We start from the raw sequence: 18,042 nt of genomic DNA, 5'->3' as shown, positions 1-18,042 counted from the left end.
CCTTTAGCAGTTCATAAAGACATGTTTCCTCTGCTGCTCCTCTTCCTGCCGGGACTCTATCAAGGCTCTGCTAACTCTCTTTGATTCTGCCCATCAACCAATCAGATCACGACATTGACTCATCAGCGTGTCACTTCAAAGGCTGGCAATGGGGGTCCAAGCCCCGCCCACTCCCCGAACCCACTTAAAGATGTGGGACGCCTCATCTGTGCATCTACAGCAGAGGAACTGACCTGCACTGAAGGAGCAGAAACACCAGAGCATTGGACTTAACATTGGAATTAATCCAGTTCTGATGGAGACCTTGCGTTTGAACTGAAACACTTAGATACACCAGATTTAGATTATTTTCTGACATTTTCTTTTAGAGGACATCTTTAAAGAAGGCTAAATAATGCAGGCTATCAGAGGTGAGTACTTGTCTTAATGCATTTAAAGGGGTAGTTCACTCAAAAATGAAATAATGTCAAAAATAAACTTACTTACTTGAGTTTGTGTCTTGTTTCAAGTCCAAATATCTAAAAACTCTTAAATTAAGAAGAATTTTCCAGACAAGTAGAAAAAAGATGTTGTGTGTTTTGTTTTCAGAAATAAGTCAAACTTAAATGAGTTTTTCCTTAAAACAAAGCTAAATTTCAGTTTTAATATTATACTTAATCCACTTTTAGATAATTTTAGCTTGTTTTAAGGAAAACAAACCACTTAATTTCGACTTGTTATTGCTGAAAACTAAAAAAATATGCTTCTTGATTTGGGAAATTTGTTAGATTTTGGACTAGAAACGAGGCAAAACATCTAGGTATCGATTAAGTGTATTTGAGTTTGTTCTGTTGAACACATGAGAAGATATTTAGAAGAATGCTGGCATCCATTGACTTCCATAGTCATTTTATTTCCAACAATGCAAGTCAATAGAGACCATCGACCAGCATTCTTTAATATATCATCTAATGTGTTCAACAGAGGAAGCAATCTCGGGTTTAAAACCACACCAGAGATAATAGTTTTCCACTTTCATCATTTTTTGGTTTTGACTTGGTTTTGCAAAAGTTAATGACTTTCTACTAAATCCCACTTAAAACATCTTAAATCGCTCATCTTTTCCTGGAAAATTTCAATTTTTCATCATTTTTTAGAACTGTTGCACAACTAAATTAGTTTTTAATTGATCTTGCTTAAAACATCTCACATTGTCCATCTTTTCCCAAGACAAATGTCGTTTTTCATCTTTTTTAGACTTAAATTTGTCCAATTGAATGACTTTCCACTGAATCTCAGTGAAAACATCTCAAATCTGCATCTTTTTTCCTCATTTTGGATCTTTCTTAGACTTGGCTTTGAATAAATGAATCACTTTCCATCAAATCCCACTTCCACCCCATCTTTCCCCCGATTTTTCATGTTTTTTAGACTTGGTTTTGCACAGATTAATGACTTTCTGTTAAATCCCATTGAAAACATCTCAAACCCTCCGTCTATTCCAAAGACGATTTAATTTTCTTCTATTTTTTAGACTTAGTTTTGCACAAATTAATGACTTTCCACTAAATCCCACTTAAAACATCTCAAATCATTCATCTTTTCCCCCAGAAAATTTCCATTCCCTATATGATTGTCATTTTTCATCTTTTTTTAGATTTGGTTTTGCACAATTGAATGACTTTCCACTAAATCTCACTCAAAACATCTCAAATCATACATCTTTTCCCCATTTTACATATTTTTTAAAACTTTGTTTTGCATAAATGTAATCACTTTCACTTAATCCCAGTGAAAACATCTAAAATTGTCTACCTTTTCCCCATTTTCCATCTTTTTAGACTTGGTTTTGCACAATTTAATAACTTTAGACTAGACCCCATTGAAAACATTTCAAATCATCCATCTTTTTCCTGGACATTTTTCATCTTTTTTAACCTTCAGTTTTGCACAATTTAACGACTTTCCACTAAAAACCCACTGAAAACATCTCAAATCATTTAATTTTCTCCTGTTTTTCATCTTTTCAGACCTGGTTTGGCACAATTTAATGACTTTCTACTAAATCCCATTGAAAACATCTCAAATCATCTTTTTATTCCCAAGACAATTTGATTTTTCATCTTTTTTTTCACTTAGACATGCAGTATATAATAACTTTTTTACTAAATCCCACTGAAAACATCTTAAATCATCCACCTTTTCCGACAATTTCATGTTTCAACTTTAAACTAGTTTTGCACAACTTATTGACTTTCCACTAAATCCCATTGAAAACATCTCAAACTGTGCATCTTTTTTCTTAGACAATTTCATTTTCCGTCTTTTTTAGACTTGGTTTTGCACAATTTAATGACTTTACACTAAATCCCGTCGACAACATCTCAAATCATCCCTTTTTTCCTCAGACCTCAAGCACAATTTCAGCCTCCCTCCTCCTCCATCCATGCCCGGAGCCGGTGATTCCTACCATCAAGGCAACATCCGAATGACTCTGGAGGATCCCGAGCTGTGGAGATCCTTCCATGAGATCGGCACTGAGATGATCATCACCAAACCTGGCAGGTATGTCAGCAAAACCAAGCCTTGAATCAACAAAACCTCATATTGAAGGTTCCTTTATGTTGATTATTTACGTTACATTACAATTAGGGTTAGGGTTAATGTAAAACATTCCAGCAAACACTCAAAGATTTTTGCTGCTTGTTCAAACTACTTACTTAAAATGAGCTGAAACAGCACAATTCTTGAGTTTTGGACTAAATTTGTTAATTTTATCTGTGAAGTTTCTTATAAAACTAAAAAGCTAATCTAAAAAAACTAAAACTAAAGCTTATAATAACTTGTGAGAACAAATACCATGGAAGTTGATGGCTGCCGGTTTTTAAACATTCTTCAAAATATCTACTTTTGTGTTCAACTGAAAACAAACAAAAACGCTCAAGCTTAAAATAACTTGTGAGAACTAATATTACAGAAAAAACAAAACGAATACTATGGAAGTCGATGGTTACCGTTTTTTAAACATTCTTCAAAATATCTCATTTTGTGTTCAACTGAAAAAAGACAACACAATTCTTGAGTGTTTTGGAACAGCTTAATTGTTTTATGTTCAGTCCACTTAAATTTGATAATTTAATCTGTGAAGTTTCTTATAGTCTGGAAAAAGATCCTAAAAGATACTAAGCAAATATGGTAAATAATATTTATTGATTATTGTTATTTATTTATTTAAAATGCCAATATTCTGAGCTAATATGTTACTATTCTAATGAGAAATAGTTTGCGATGTAACTTAAAGCAATCAAAATGAGCGAAAGACCATCAAAATAATGTGCCAGAACTCTTCTGCTTTTAAAACATGCGGTAACACTTTAATATAGGGACCAATTCTCACTATCAACTACACTAAACAAATATCTTACATTTTTAAAGTTAAATCAAATGAATTATTCTAGTCATCTCAACTTACGTCAATCAAACTGACTTAAAATATTAAGTTCATAAAGTTAAAATATTAACTTATTAACTGATTTAAATATAAATATTTGTTGTCTCGGCTTTCTGGTCATTACCTGCCTATTATTAAGATGTTAACTGTTTATTAGACTTTATAAACTACATATTCTGCATGATCTTATTCTGCATCTCTAATCCTAAACCCAACTACTACCTTAATAACTAATAAGCAGAAAATTATTGAGCTAAAAGTATTAGTTAATCATTTGTTAATCGTGACCTTAAAATAATGGATGTTTAAACCTTAATAAAAGATTTCTAAGCCTTTCAATGTCACTTTAAGCTGAACACTAGTATCTTGTAAAGTAACTAGTAAAATATTATGCACTCATGGCATGTCATCATGGCAAAGATAAAAAGAAAGCCGTTAAAAAGGGACAGCACACACAAAAAAATGACAATTGTGCTGTCATTTACTGACATTTAACTTGTTCCAAACATGTTTGATACTTTTTTGTTGTGTAAGACTCAAAAGAAGATATTTTGAAGAATGTTGCATCCATAATGGGGGAAAAAACAAATACTGTGGAAGTCGATGGTTGTCAGTTTTTAAACATTCTTCGAAATATCTAGTTTTGTGTTCAACTTAAACAAACGAAAAAACTAAAGCTTATAATAACTTGCGAGAACAAATACTATGGAAGTTGATGGTTGCTGGTTTTTAAACATTCTTCAAATTATCTACTTTTGTGTTTAACTGAAAACAAACGAACGAAAGCACTCAAGCTTAAAATAACTTTTGAGAACAAATATTATAGAAAAAAACAAAACAAATCATATGGAAGTTGATGGTTACTGGTTTCTAAACATTCTTCAAAATATCTCATTTTGTGTTCAACTAAAAAAAATTAACAAACAAAATAAAACTCTCAAAACTTAAAATGACTTGTGAGAACAAATATCATGAATAATAAAAAAAACTGAATACCATGGAAGTCGATGGTTACCAGCTTTTAAACATTCTTTGAAATATCTACTTTTGTGTGAAATTGAAAAAATTAACAAACAAACCAAAAAACTCAAAAACTTAAAATAACTTGTGAGAACAAATACTGTGGAGGTCGATGGTTACCAGTTTTTAAACGTTCTTCAAAATATCTTCTTTTGTGTTTAACTGAAAACAAACAAACAAAAAACTTAAGCTTAAAATGACTCATGAAAACAAATACTACAAAAAAAAAGTACTATGAAAGTCGATGGTTACCGGGTTTTTAAACATTCTTCGAAGTATCTACTTTTGTGTTCATCTGGAAACAAACTAACAAAAACTTAAGCTTAAAATAACTTATCAGAACAAAAACTATGAGAAAATACCATGGAAGTCGATGGTTACCGGTTTTTAAACATTGTTTGAATTATCTACTTTTGTGTTCACCTGAAAAAAAAACAAACAAACAAACAAATAAAAACACTCAGACTTAAAATAACTTGTGAGAACAAATGCTATGAAAAAAAAATAATATTATGAAAGTTGATAGTTACCAGTTTTTAAACATTCTTTGAAATATCTACTTTTATACTTTTTTATTAACTTGTGTTGTCATCTCACAGAAGGATGTTTCCACACTGCAAAATCAGCTTGTCTGGACTGGTGCCGTATGCAAAGTACATCTTACTGGTGGACATGGTACCAGAAGACGGTCTGAGATATAAGGTAAACCCAGATCACACTCTGTTATCCATGTGAATGCTGTTTAGACCGCTCTATTGAAATGAAGAGCTGTTGGTTGAATTGGGAATGAATTGGATCGTTTTGGGGGGTGGTGATGGGACGGGACGTTGTCACTTGTGTCTCCCCGAAACGTTCTCACCACTGATTGCTCTCTCCTACTTCAAAGAGCCCCAACTCTTCCTGTTTTTACAGAGCCCACTGGGGGGTTTTGGCCCAACACACTCTCGTTCACACATACTCTCACACCCCAGCACCACCACACACACACTTCAGCACACCTTATGGTCACGGCCACTGCTAAAGGTGTGCAGTTGAAGACAAGATTATTAGCCCTCTTTTGACATTTATTTATTTATTTATTTATTTTTTGTTTATTTATTTTTCCTTGTGTGATTTTTTTTGTTCTGTTGAACACAAGAGAATATTTTTTGAAGAATGTTGCAAAAATTGACACCCATATTTAAAAAAAAAACTATGATGGAAGTCGATGGTGACCGGTTTTTAAACATTCTTCGAAATATCTTCGTTGTGGGTTTTGTTTTTAATCTGTTGAACACAAAAGAAGATATTTTGAAGAATGTTGCAAAAATTGACATCCATAATCGATAGAAAACAATTACTATGGAAATCAATAGTTACCATTTTTAAACATTCTTCGAAATATCTTTGTGATTTGTTTTTGTTCTGTTGAACACAAAAGAAGATATTCTGAAGAATGTTGCAAAAATTGACATTCATAGTACAAAAAAATACTATAGAAGTCGATGGTTACCGGTTTTTTAACATTCTTCAAAACATCTTTTTGTAATTTTTTTTTCTGTTGAACACAAAAGAAGATATTTTGAAGCAAGTTGCAAAAATTGACATCTATAATCGATAAAAAACAAATACTATGGTAGTCGATGGGTACCGTTTTTTAAACATTCTTCGAAATATCTTTTTTGTGTAATTTTTTTTGTTGTGTTGAATACAGAAGAAGATACTTTGAAGAATGTTGCAAAAACTGGAATTCATAGTAGAAAAGTAAACAAATACTATAGAAGTTTATGGTTACCGGTTTTTAAACATTCTTCAAAATATCTTTTGTGTTTTTTTTTTTGTTCTGTTGAATACAAAAGAAGATGTTTTGAAAAATACTGCAAAAACTGACATCCATAATCGACAAAAAAAGAACTATGAAAGTCAACAGTTACTCTATTTTTTTAACATTCTTCAAAATATCTTTGTGTGATTTTTTTTTTTCTGTTGAACGCAAAAGAAGATATTTTGAAGTAAGTTGCAAATATTGACATCAATAATCGATAAAAAAACATACTATGGAAGTCGAAGGGTATTGTTTTTTAATTATTCTTCGAAATATCTTTTTCGTGTAATTTCTTTTTGTCGTGTTGAATACAGAAGAAGATATTTTGAAGAATGTTGCAAAAATGACATTCGTTGTAGAAAAAAACAAATACTATAGAAGTCGATGGTTACCGTTTTTTAAACATTCTTCGAAATATCTTTTTCGTGTATTTTTTTTCTGTTGAATACAAAAGAAGATGTTTTGAATTATATAGCAGAAATTGACATTCATAGTAGAAAAAAAAACATACCGTGAGAGTGGATGTTATCGGTTTTTAAACCTTCTTCAAAATATCTACTTTTGTGTTCAACTGAAAAAACAAACCTAACTTCTTTGAAACAAGTCGAGGGTGAGTAAATAACGACAGAATTATGACTGTAGTTCACACATACTCTCCCACCCCAGCGCCACACACACTTGATCATCACACCTTATGGTCACGGCCACCGCTAAAGGTGAGCAGCTGAAGATGAGATTTTTAGCCTCTTTTGAAATTGTAATTTTTTATATTGCTTGAATTATTTTTGAAATAAGTATTTAACAGAGTAAGGATTTTATTTTGACAGTCTTAGTATTCTTTGCATCTGGAGAAAGTCTTATTTCTCTTAGTTTGGCTGGAAGAAATCAAAGTAATTTAAACAAATGTAAAAACCCACGAGGTGAGGTCAATATCATTATATGATTTTTTTAATATATTGGATACAAAAAATCCACTGTTGTCCAATGACTTGCCTAGTTAATCTGATTAGTTAAGCCTTTCAAATGCACTTTAATACGAATACTAACATTTTGTAAAAAAAAATAATGATAATTATTATGTGCTGTCATCAAAGCAAAGATGAAAGAGATTAGTAATTAAAACTATTTTATTAAAAAAAGAAAAAATCAAACTTGTCAAAAATTGTCTCTCTCTTTTAAAGGGATAGTTCACCCCAAGAATTAATTTCTGTCACAATTTAAAGATATTTTGATAACTCATGTAAACCGGTAACCATTGACATCCATCTACTATACAAGTCAGGGGTTACAGGTTTTCTTCAAACATTCTTCAAACTATCTTCTTGTTGTGAGCTTTTCTCCTTTAAACAGCAATTACATTCATTCATTTTCCTTCTGCTTAGTCCCTTTATTTATCAGGGGTCAACACAGTGGAATGAACCGCCAACTCTGTTTTACACATCGGATGCCCTTCCAGCTGCAACCCAGTTCTAGGAAACACCCATCCACACTCACATTCACACACACACACACACACACACACACACACACACACACACACACACACACACACACACACACACACACTCATACACTACTGCCAACTTAGTCCATCAATTCCCCTATAGCGCATGTGTTTGGACTGTGGGGAAAACCGGAGCACCCGGAGGAAACCCACGCCAACACGGGGAGAACATGCAAACTCTACATAGAAATGCCAATAGTTCCAGCTGGTGCTCGAACCAGCGACCTTCTTGCTGTTAGGCGACAATTCTTTATAAAAAACAAAAAAATAAAAGATAATAATTATATTCACAGTAGGGTTAATAATTTCGTCTTAAACTCTAAGGTCACAATCGTGTGCTCAGTTACTCAGCCAAATGCTTCTTGCTCTTTTCTCTGCAGTGGAATAAGGATAAGTGGGAGGTTGCAGGTAAAGCTGAGCCCCAGCCGCCCTACAGGACGTACCTGCACCCGGATTCACCAGCGCCCGGCAGCCACTGGATGAAGCAGCCCGTGTCCTTCCTCAAGCTGAAGCTCACCAATAACGCACTGGACCAGCATGGACATGTGAGTAAAGTTCTGCATCAGTGTTACCCTCAAACAGCCGTCTTATTGCAGCTCTTAAATAGTTGTATGTGGACATATTTAGACATGAAGTGATGGCAATTTAAAAACTAAAATAAACGACTGCCTTTGATCAAGTAAGATCTGTTTATTTTGGTTTGTTTTAGTTTGTAGTTGTGTTTTGGGGGGTGTGCGCACTCCAAAAATGACGTTTGCTTTTGTTCAAACTTATTTAAAATGAGCTGAAACAACACCGTTTTTAAGGGGGCAGCTTAATTGTTTTGAGGTTTTTCAGTCAAACTCTTTTGTTGAAAGTTTTACGGAAATACAGACAAAAGCTGGCACAGAATGAGGCAAGTATTAAAAAAAAATAATAATAATTTTGCGGGGCGGCACAGTGGCTCAGTGGTTCGTACTGTCACCTCACAGCAAGAAGGTTGCTGGTTTGAGTCCCAGCTGGGCCAGTGGTCATTTCTGTGTGGAGTTTGCATGTTCTCCCCGTGTTGGTGTGGGTTTCTTTGGATGCTCAGATTTCCCCCACAGTCCAAACACATGCGCTGTAGGGGAATTGAATTACCTAAATTGGCTGTACACTCTCAGAAATAAAGATACGCAAGCTTTCCATATTAATACCTCAAGGATACATATTAGTACCTAAAAAGTACAAAAGTGTTCCTCTTAAAATATTTAGGTACTAATATATACTTTTGAGGTACCAATATGGACCCTTGGAGTACAAATGTGTACCTTTTGAAAAGGTACCACCCCAATGACAGCTCACGTACCTTTATTTCCTAGAGCGTATGAGTGTGTGTGTTTTCAAGTACTGTGTTGCGGCTGGAAGGGCATAAAATAAAAATATTGTTTTCTTTTCAGAAATAATAAGTCAAATTTAAATGAGTTTTTCTTTAAAACAAGCAAAATAGTTTGCCTATGGAATGTCAAATAATAATATTTTAATTTGAAAATGGCATTATTTTACTTAAAGACTGATTGTTTTGCATGTTTTAAGAAAAAAATCACAAAATTTTTTGATAAAACAAAAAACAAAACCATACCTATTTTTAACAAGAACATTTAAGAAATGTCAAAAGAAATAACGTATCGTAAAATAGCTCACTAAAATACAGAAATAAATGACGGTATTTATAAAAAAAAAGATAAATTATATACATAGATATACACAGTTGAAATCAGAATTATTAAGCCCCTTTGAATTTAAAAAAAAATATATTTCTCAAATAATGTTTAACAGTGCAAGGACAATTTCACAGGGCACCCGCTGCGTAAAACATATGCTGGAATAGTTGGCAGTTCATTCCGCTGTGGTGACTTTTGAAATAGAGACTAAGCCGAAGGCAAATTAATGATTGAATAGTTTTGCACCACAAAAAATGTTCTCTAAGATGCTTGCGGATATCTTTGATAAATACAATCTAGCATTTTAAATATATACTTTGAAATTTTTGTATATTTAATTATATACATCAAAAAGTACCATGTTTTTATATGAAATATGCTTCTTTTATGCTCTATTTAATATCTATTTTTCTTCAGTAAAACCATTTGAGTTCAGAACCCTAAAATTGTGTGACGATGGTGAAATCTGGTATTTTTTGATTGTGTATAAATATCAAAAATGATACAAAAATAAATGGCAATAGTTTTCAGTTACAATTTGGGAAGTGTGTGTGTGTGTGTGTGTGTGCATAATTTACAAGCTCAGACCTTTATTTAGGTGTGTTTTATCTGTGTTGTGTTAGATTTTTTGTACAAATAAAAAAAGCTTAAATTGTATTTTTATTGGGAAAATATAAACAGAATGCTTCATATTTTGCTGTTTGCCATTCATTTCCAATGAGTGCTCATTTTTGGGCACAAACATAAAATAAAAGTGTTGTTGTTGAATAGAGTACTCTTTTTTGTTTTTTCTTATATATTTTGCTTTATTTTTTCATTTCCTTTAAGATGCGTATACTGTAAAAAACCCACAAAGTTTCTTCATGTTGTCCCAACACAAATAAGACAAGTTATTTACAAGCCATTTACATTTCATTTACAAATTCAAAACAAATCTCAATCATTGTGTTGTTTCAGTTGATTATAAATATGTTTGAACAAGCAGCAGAATTTTGTGTGTGTATTTACAGTGTAATTATTAATTGAACTACTGAGTAATATTAATTAAATGCACTTACTAGATGTTTGGGGTTAGAATGTGAGTCGTTTACAAATTTAAGATTAGTTCCATGAAATTTATTGTAATTACTATAATAAGTGCATGGAGGATGTGTAACTACACTCAAAAATATATTTTTTTTCATTTATATTGAGCTGAATTAACACAATACCTGAGTTTTTTGGGACAACTTAATTGTTTTATGTTAAATGAACAATAAAAGAAATTGTGTGAAATCCAGCATGTTTTACAGTGTACATCACTTTAAATTAAAGTGTTACCGGCAAACTTGCCAAAACTGGCTCAGATTAAGGAAACTATTTTTTAAATATCTAAATTTAAAGTCCTCTAAGATGCTTGGGGTCAATATTTTTGGATTTTAACTCTTGCCTGTTCTTCTCCTTCAGATTATCCTTCACTCTATGCACCGCTACCATCCACGTTTCCACATTGTTCAGGCTGATGATCTGTACAGCGTCCGCTGGAGCGTCTTCCAAACCTTTACCTTCCCCGAGACCTCCTTTACTGCCGTCACTGCCTACCAGAACACTAAAGTAAGACCAGTTATAAAACACAAAAACAAAAAGGGATTTAAAGAGATGATTCACCCCAAAAAGGAAAAGTCAGTCATCATTTACTTGTTCCAAACCCATTTGAGTTCTTTGTTGGATGAAAAAGAAGATATTTCGAAAATTTTTTGGCACCAACTGACCTCCATAGTAGTTATTGTTTCATATGGTAGAAATAATTACTATGCAAGTCAGTTGGTGCTAACATTCTTTAAAATATCTTCTTTTGTTGTTCAACAAAGAAACCTTTTTGAATTGCTTTGTTGAACACAAAAGATACTTCGGAGAATTTTGGCACCAATTGACTTCCATAATAAATATTGCTTCATATGGTAGAAACAATAATGATTATGGAAGTCCATTGGTGTCAACATACTTCAGAATATCTTTTTTTGTGTTCAGCAAAGAAACATTTTAGAATTTTTTTGTTGAACAAGAAAGAAGATATTTTGAAGAATTTTGCCACCGATTGACTTCCATAGCAATTCTTTTTTCGACTGTATGGAGGTCAATGAAGCTCTGCACAAGACTTTTGGCCAGCGGAGAAATTAAAATGGTCGTGCCCAACTGAGTCTGGTTCTCTCAAGGTTTTTTTTCTTCACTCCCATCAGGTGAAGTTTTTTTTTTTCCCTCTCCGCTGTCGCCACTGCCTCGCATGGTTCAGGATTGGTAGACCTACGCATCGATGAATTTGCTCTTCAGTGTTTGAACTCTCAGTAATGATTAAATCACACTGAACTGAGCTAAACTGAACTGAACTGAACTTAAACACTAAAACCTGAACCACACTGTTCCAGTTACTATGACCATTTATGTGAAGCTGCTTTGACACAATCTACATTGTAAAAGCGCTATACAAATAAAGCTGAATTGAATTGAATCAATGGGTGCCAGAAACTTATAAAGCAGCTAATAAAGGTTTTAAACCACATACTAGACGGTAAATAATGAGTTAATCTTCTTTTTTTGGTGAACTATCTCTTTAAGTTCCTACACACACTATCTTTGACTGAATAAATACCAGCAATTTTATTGAATTACTACTGATATTGATGCTAACATTATTTCTCTGACAGATTACAAAGCTGAAAATTGACCACAATCCCTTTGCCAAAGGATTTAGAGATGAGGGAACAAACTCTAAAAGGTAAAATTTTCTCAAATTTCTTAAAAAAAAAAAAAAAATGTCATTACTTGTTGCAAGTAAAATATATATTTTTTTAATTCTACACTGCAAAAAAATGCATTAATTAGATTTTTTTTCTCTCGTTTCTGGTCAGATCATATACAGATTCCATCATTAAGAAGCATTTTCTTGACAAAAAAAAATATTGTTTTCTTTTCAGAAGTTTTCTTTAAAACAAGCAAAATAGTTTGCCAATGGATTGTCAAATAATACTATTTCAATCTGAAAACGGCATTATTTTACCTTTACCTTTGCATTATTTTAAGATTGTCTGTTTTGCATGTTTTAAGAAAAAAATCACTCATTTTTTTGACGTTATTTCTGAAAACAAAACCATATCTATTTTTAACAAGAACTCTAATTAAAAATTAAAAAAAAAAAAAGTTAAAATAACTTTTTGGTCACAAATAAGGTTTCGTAAAATAGCTCATTAAAATACATAAATATGGTATTCAAAAAAAAAAGATAAATTATATTTAGTATTTATATAGTGGAAATCAGAATTATTAAACCCTCTATAATTTATTTTTTTATTTCTCAAATGATGTTTAACAGAGCAAGAACATTTTCACAGTAATTTCTGTAATATTTTTTCATATAATCTTAAGTCTTATTTTGTTTTATTTTGGCTAGAATAAAAGCAGTTTTTAATGTAAAACCATTTTAAGGTCAAAACTAATAGCCCCTTTAAGCTATTTCTTTTGATAGTCTACAGAACAAACTATTATGTTTATAAATGTGTTGAAGAAATCTGCTCTCCATTAAACAGAAATTAGAGGAACAAATATACAGGGCGGATAATAATTCAGGGGGGCTAATAATTCTGACTTCAACGGTATATACTGTATTATTTTAAAGTTTCCAATCCTTGAAATAAATTGTTAAACGTTTTGCTTCATTGATTTTTCCTTTCACAGGCGGGCAAACAGAAATCTGCCTGATCCCGAGCGAGTTGCAAAGAAAATGTCGAAAGAGTCTGAACATGGAAGCCCACGAGGTAATTGTTTTTAAGCATTTAAAATCAAATAAACTAACGAGTAAGCCCAGTAAATATATATTAATTCAGTTTTTATATTGATTTGGGTAATATTATTATTCAACAACATAGAAATGTTTAGGATTTAATACAGTTTAGTTTGTCTTTTAGTAGACATACAGTTAATAAGTCAGAATTATTAGCTTCCCTTTGAATTTTTTCATATATTTCCCAGATGATGTTTAACAGAGTGAGGAAATTTGACATAGTATTTAATATAATCTTTTTTCCCCTGGAGAAAGTCGTATTTGTTTTATTTCAGCTAGAGTAAAAGCAGTTATCAAATTTTTAAAGCCCTTTTAAGGTCAATATTATTAGCCCCCTTCAGGAATAATTGTTCAGTTGTCTACAGATCAAACCACTGTATACAATGACTTGGCTAATTACCCTAACGTTACCCTAATTAACCTAGTTAAGCCTTTAAATGTCACTTTAAGCTGAATACTAGTGTCAGGTATTAGAAATGAGTCATTAAAACTATTATGTTTAGAAATGTGTTGAAAATAATCTTCTCTCTGTTCAATTGGGGGGAAATATACAGGACGGCTAATAAGTCTGACTTCAACAATATATTATACCAGAGACTTAATTTGTTTACCAAACTCGTGGTTCTAATTGGATCATAAACCTTAAATCAAAATTGAAATGTCTTTAAAATACAAACATATTCTTCTCCGCAGATGTCCAGCCGTCATCGTGTGAAGCTCTGGATGATGAGCATGCGGGCCGTAAAGAGCTGGAGGTGAAGGCTGAGCGATACTCCCCATGGGGCGGAGCTTGCGACCGGGACAGCGGACACGCTCTCCGTCCAGAGTCCCCACTGGGATCAGACCATCGAGACGTGTACAGCTCCGAGCAGCTCGTTCCAGGACAGAACACATACCAGCCGTACAGGTACCTTTGCTTGTTCAAACCAAATCAATACAACTCTTGAGTTTTATTTGGGAGGGGGGGCAACTTAATTGTTTATTTCAATTCACTTAAATTGGGTGACGCGGTGGCGCAGTAGATTGTGCTGTCGCCTCACTGCAAGGTCACTGGTCCGAGCCTCGGCTGGGTCAGTAGGCGTTTCTGTGTGGAGTTTGCATGTTCTCCCTGCGTTCGTGTGGGTTTCCTCCGGGTGCTCCGGTTTCTCCAACAGTCCAAAGACATGCGGTACAGGTGAATTGAGTAGGCTAAATTCTGAGGTGGACCCATAGACTGTAAAATATACGGACGTAGCATCCGTGACGTCACCCATAGGTTTCTGAAGAGCGCAAAAGAAGCCACAAGTAGGCGCGAGCAACCGTCGCCATTTTGTTCGCGCGTCATCGCACTGACGGCGGGATACCAAACAAGGGCAAAGAGGCGGAGAGTGAGCGGAGCTGCAGACACTGCTGGCATTTTGCTTGGACCTGGTTTAGACACACTTTATTTTGGGAGGAACGCTCAATACTTCATCACCTGCGACTCGTTTGTGTTCTGACCACATGTGCTTGGCTGTATCTACTATATCAATAAAGTGTTTAGTCTTTTAAAAACACTGCTGTAATACACTGAGCCACTAAACATTGCTCTTATGACTTTTTTCTACAGGAGGAAAACGTGAATTACTTCCAAACACTTCAGATATAGTCTGTGTAAATGCAGGACTATTGATGAAATCCAGCATAACACTGTATGACAACACTTCAGATGACTGATCTAGAGCCCACAGCTAATCAATCTGTCAGATTCTGCAGTGCATTACAACTCTAAATATAAATATAAACCATAAATGATCTTAAATAAAACAAATACATGTATAGAGATGGTATATAAGTATATAACTTTACTCACATGGGAAACGGAGGCCAGGTGAACGGTTTGTGAGCACAATTAAGTGCACACAGCATCCCATATCATCTGATAATTGTAGAAAATAATCCCAAAAGGCAACGAACTGTGTAAAGCCACATAAAACAACACAAAAATATGATGAACATCAGAGGCCAATCTGCCGGAGTCAGCTGAGGTGGCGTGACGGCGACCAGCGAGACCTAGCTGTCACTCAAGTGGCCCCGCCCTTAATTATGCAAGCTTAATATAACCTAATATAAAAGTAACTGATGAGTTATAAAAAAATTCATCCCCTCCTCACAGTTGTCATGAAGGGTAATATTAGCTATATACACCAAAATTGTTCTTTGTTCCAGGCTGTAAACACCTTTACTTCTGCTGTAAAGTCGACCATTCTAACAGTGGGCTCAATTGAAATCTGCTCTATTATGGAGGCAGGACTAGCGGGTTTTCCATGTATTGCAGTTTAAGTTACATCCGTATTGGCCTCCCGAGTGAGAGCGGGAGGTTGCCGCTTGGGTGGACGTGAACCGAAAGTGGGTGGGTGTCATGACCCTTTAATAAAGTGACACAGCATAGCTGGGCTGATGTTAATGAGGTTATAAAGTCGCCTACACTGTTCCCTTTAAAGATTTACCCGATGTGTCCTCGGGAGTTTGTTTTCCATATCAAACTTGCAAAGTCTGAACTTACAGGGAGAGGATGCAAGGCTACTTAATATTGAGGAAAAAGCCCCAATCAGATAAGCTGATGTCTGCAGCTCCATCTCCGGTTTCAGATGTCTGTTTTCCCTATCTAATTTGACTCGGAGCAGCAGCATTTTAAAATGAAAACAGCCTCTTCAGCGTTTCCAAAATGCTCCGTTTTCAGCGCTTAAAAACTCTGGCGTAGTGTTGACGGATGACCTAACCCTAGCAAAACTTATGCATTTTAAAACTAAAGTATCAGTGTAAACAGGGCCCAAAATGAGTTTATCAGAGTGACTAAAATCTAAATCTCTTCCACAGATTTCACGAATACGGCAAATCCCCGTCTCCATCTTCATCTTCCAGCGTTGGCGGCAGCAGTGCATGTGGAAGCGCGGGACGTCCCAGCTTTGAGTCCCGAGTCTTGGACGTGGCCACCGTGCCCGACACAGACAGCTCCAGCAAGCCCTCCTCCGCTCCAGAGTTCAGCCTCCCTCCGCATCCCTCTGCAGGACACCAGGAGTACGCTGGAGTGCTAAACATGGCCATCACCCAGGCCAAACCAGGCATGCTGGGAACTCATCCGCTTTACAGCCACTACAGCACAGAACAGTCTCTGGGGCAGTGGAGCGGGGCAGCAGCATCCCAATACCCGCCTCCACCTCCGCCCCATCATCACCTTCCCACCGAATACAGCAGCCAAGCTGTCCATCATGGCTATCACCATGGAAACGTTGGCGATTGGAGCCAGTATCCGCTTTTCTCATACTCGTGCTGGTGAGCCGGACACCGATTGAGAGACCATTTTGAGGATGCTTATTTTTAATTTTCTGCACGATGAGGTCTGGATGGTTTCTCATGACCTGTAAAATGGCACACGAAGTCGCCCGGTACTGAGTGTACCAAAAGTGAACACAAACTGTGAGAGGACGCACTAACTACACTTGCAAGAAGTATCCTAATTTTCTGACTGAGTTTCTAGTCTAAATATTGATTAACTGTTAAATTAAATTGACAAGACAAAAATAAAAATGTTTTAGGAAATCATGAGTGAAAATTGAGAGTTTTTATTTATAACTAGCTAAATATTTGGATAGTGGGGTTAGTAAAATAATATAGTTACACTTATTATTTAGAGTAAAAATATGCATTTTAATTTAATCTTTTATCCATATTTAGATTTATGTTTTAATGTAAAATTAATCTGCCAGTGCAGATTTAAAAACAAAAAAGTATTTCAATCTAATAACGTATTTTTATTATTATTTTTACATAAATTATTATGTTATTATAGATAAATAATTATTAAAATAATTTAATTTATAATAAATAAATATTATGTTATTATAAGTTTAAAATTCAGTTTTTCCATATTTTAAAATGAAACGATATTAATTCACTAACACCACTGGCAGATTATTTAAGTAGTTTTAAATTAAAAACTCACTATTTTCACTTGCTATTTCTGGACTTTCGTCTAAAAAAAAAGTGCATGTTTGATTAAAAAATGTATCGATATTTAGACTTAAAAACTCTCAAAAAATATAAAGAAAAATTAAAAGTAAAAAATGTGCTTATTTTTTCATTATTATCAAATCACAAGGGGTTTTCCTTAAAACTATCAACAAAACAACCCCACTTAATTTCGCTTTTTATTTAGTGAAAAAAAAAGCATTTTAATTTAAGATTTTATGGATACTTAGATTTATGTTTTTTTATGTCAAAATCTGCCAGTGCAGTTTAAAAGAAAAAAAAAAAAAGATTTCAATAAAACAAAGTAATTAAACTTTACAATAAGTATTTAAAATTGTACATTTTGTTGTGCGCGAGTTTTAAAAACTCACTTAATTATTACTTATTATTTGTCTTTATTACTTAATTTTATTTGTCTAAAAATGCATATTTGATTTTAAAATGTATCGATATTTAAACTTAAAAACTCTCTAAAAATATAATGAAAAATGACAAGTAAAAGATTTGATTATTTTTTTCATTATTAATAAATCATAAATAAGTTTTTTTCTTCTTAATCTATAAAAAACACTTAATTTTCGGTTATTGTTCCTTGTAAAGTATGCATTTTAATTCAAGATTTTATCAATACTTAAATTTGTTTTTATCTCAAAATCATCTGCCAGTGCAGATTTGAAAACAGAATTATTTCACTTTATTATGAGTATTTTAAATTGTTAGTTTTTTATATTACAATGTTAAAATTAATAGGTTTTAAAATAGTTTTAAGAATGAAACCCCTAATTGTGACTTACT

At 33.7% G+C, this 18,042-nt stretch overlaps 1 protein-coding gene and 1 long non-coding RNA gene across 2 annotated transcripts; one reads left to right on the top strand and one right to left on the bottom strand.

Moving 5' to 3' along the window:
* The first annotated feature begins 228 nt into the window (after window positions 1–228).
* On the top strand, window positions 229–17,520 carry tbx16 (T-box transcription factor 16). Its single transcript, NM_131058.1, is given in 9 exon segments — window positions 229–410; window positions 2,388–2,544; window positions 5,050–5,152; window positions 8,139–8,303; window positions 10,887–11,033; window positions 12,125–12,195; window positions 13,152–13,231; window positions 13,951–14,164; window positions 16,096–17,520. Coding segments are annotated over 9 exon segments (1,413 nt in total). The 5' UTR covers window positions 229–394; the 3' UTR covers window positions 16,556–17,520.
* LOC141375942 (uncharacterized) lies at window positions 2,003–5,181 on the bottom strand. The gene is made up of 3 exons (XR_015498570.1): window positions 4,981–5,181; window positions 4,703–4,873; window positions 2,003–4,612 (listed from the first exon to the last, which is right to left on the bottom strand). It is a non-coding gene; the product is annotated as an uncharacterized LOC141375942 (long non-coding RNA).
* Window positions 17,521–18,042: the final 522 nt, after the last annotated feature.

Source organism: Danio rerio, chromosome 8, assembly GCF_052040795.2.
Source record: "Danio rerio strain M-AB ecotype USA chromosome 8, GRCz13ab, whole genome shotgun sequence".
Classification (NCBI taxonomy): Eukaryota; Metazoa; Chordata; class Actinopteri; order Cypriniformes; family Danionidae; genus Danio; species Danio rerio.
Note: the sequence above shows the minus strand (reverse complement) of the source record. Positions and strands in the feature narration are given on the sequence as shown.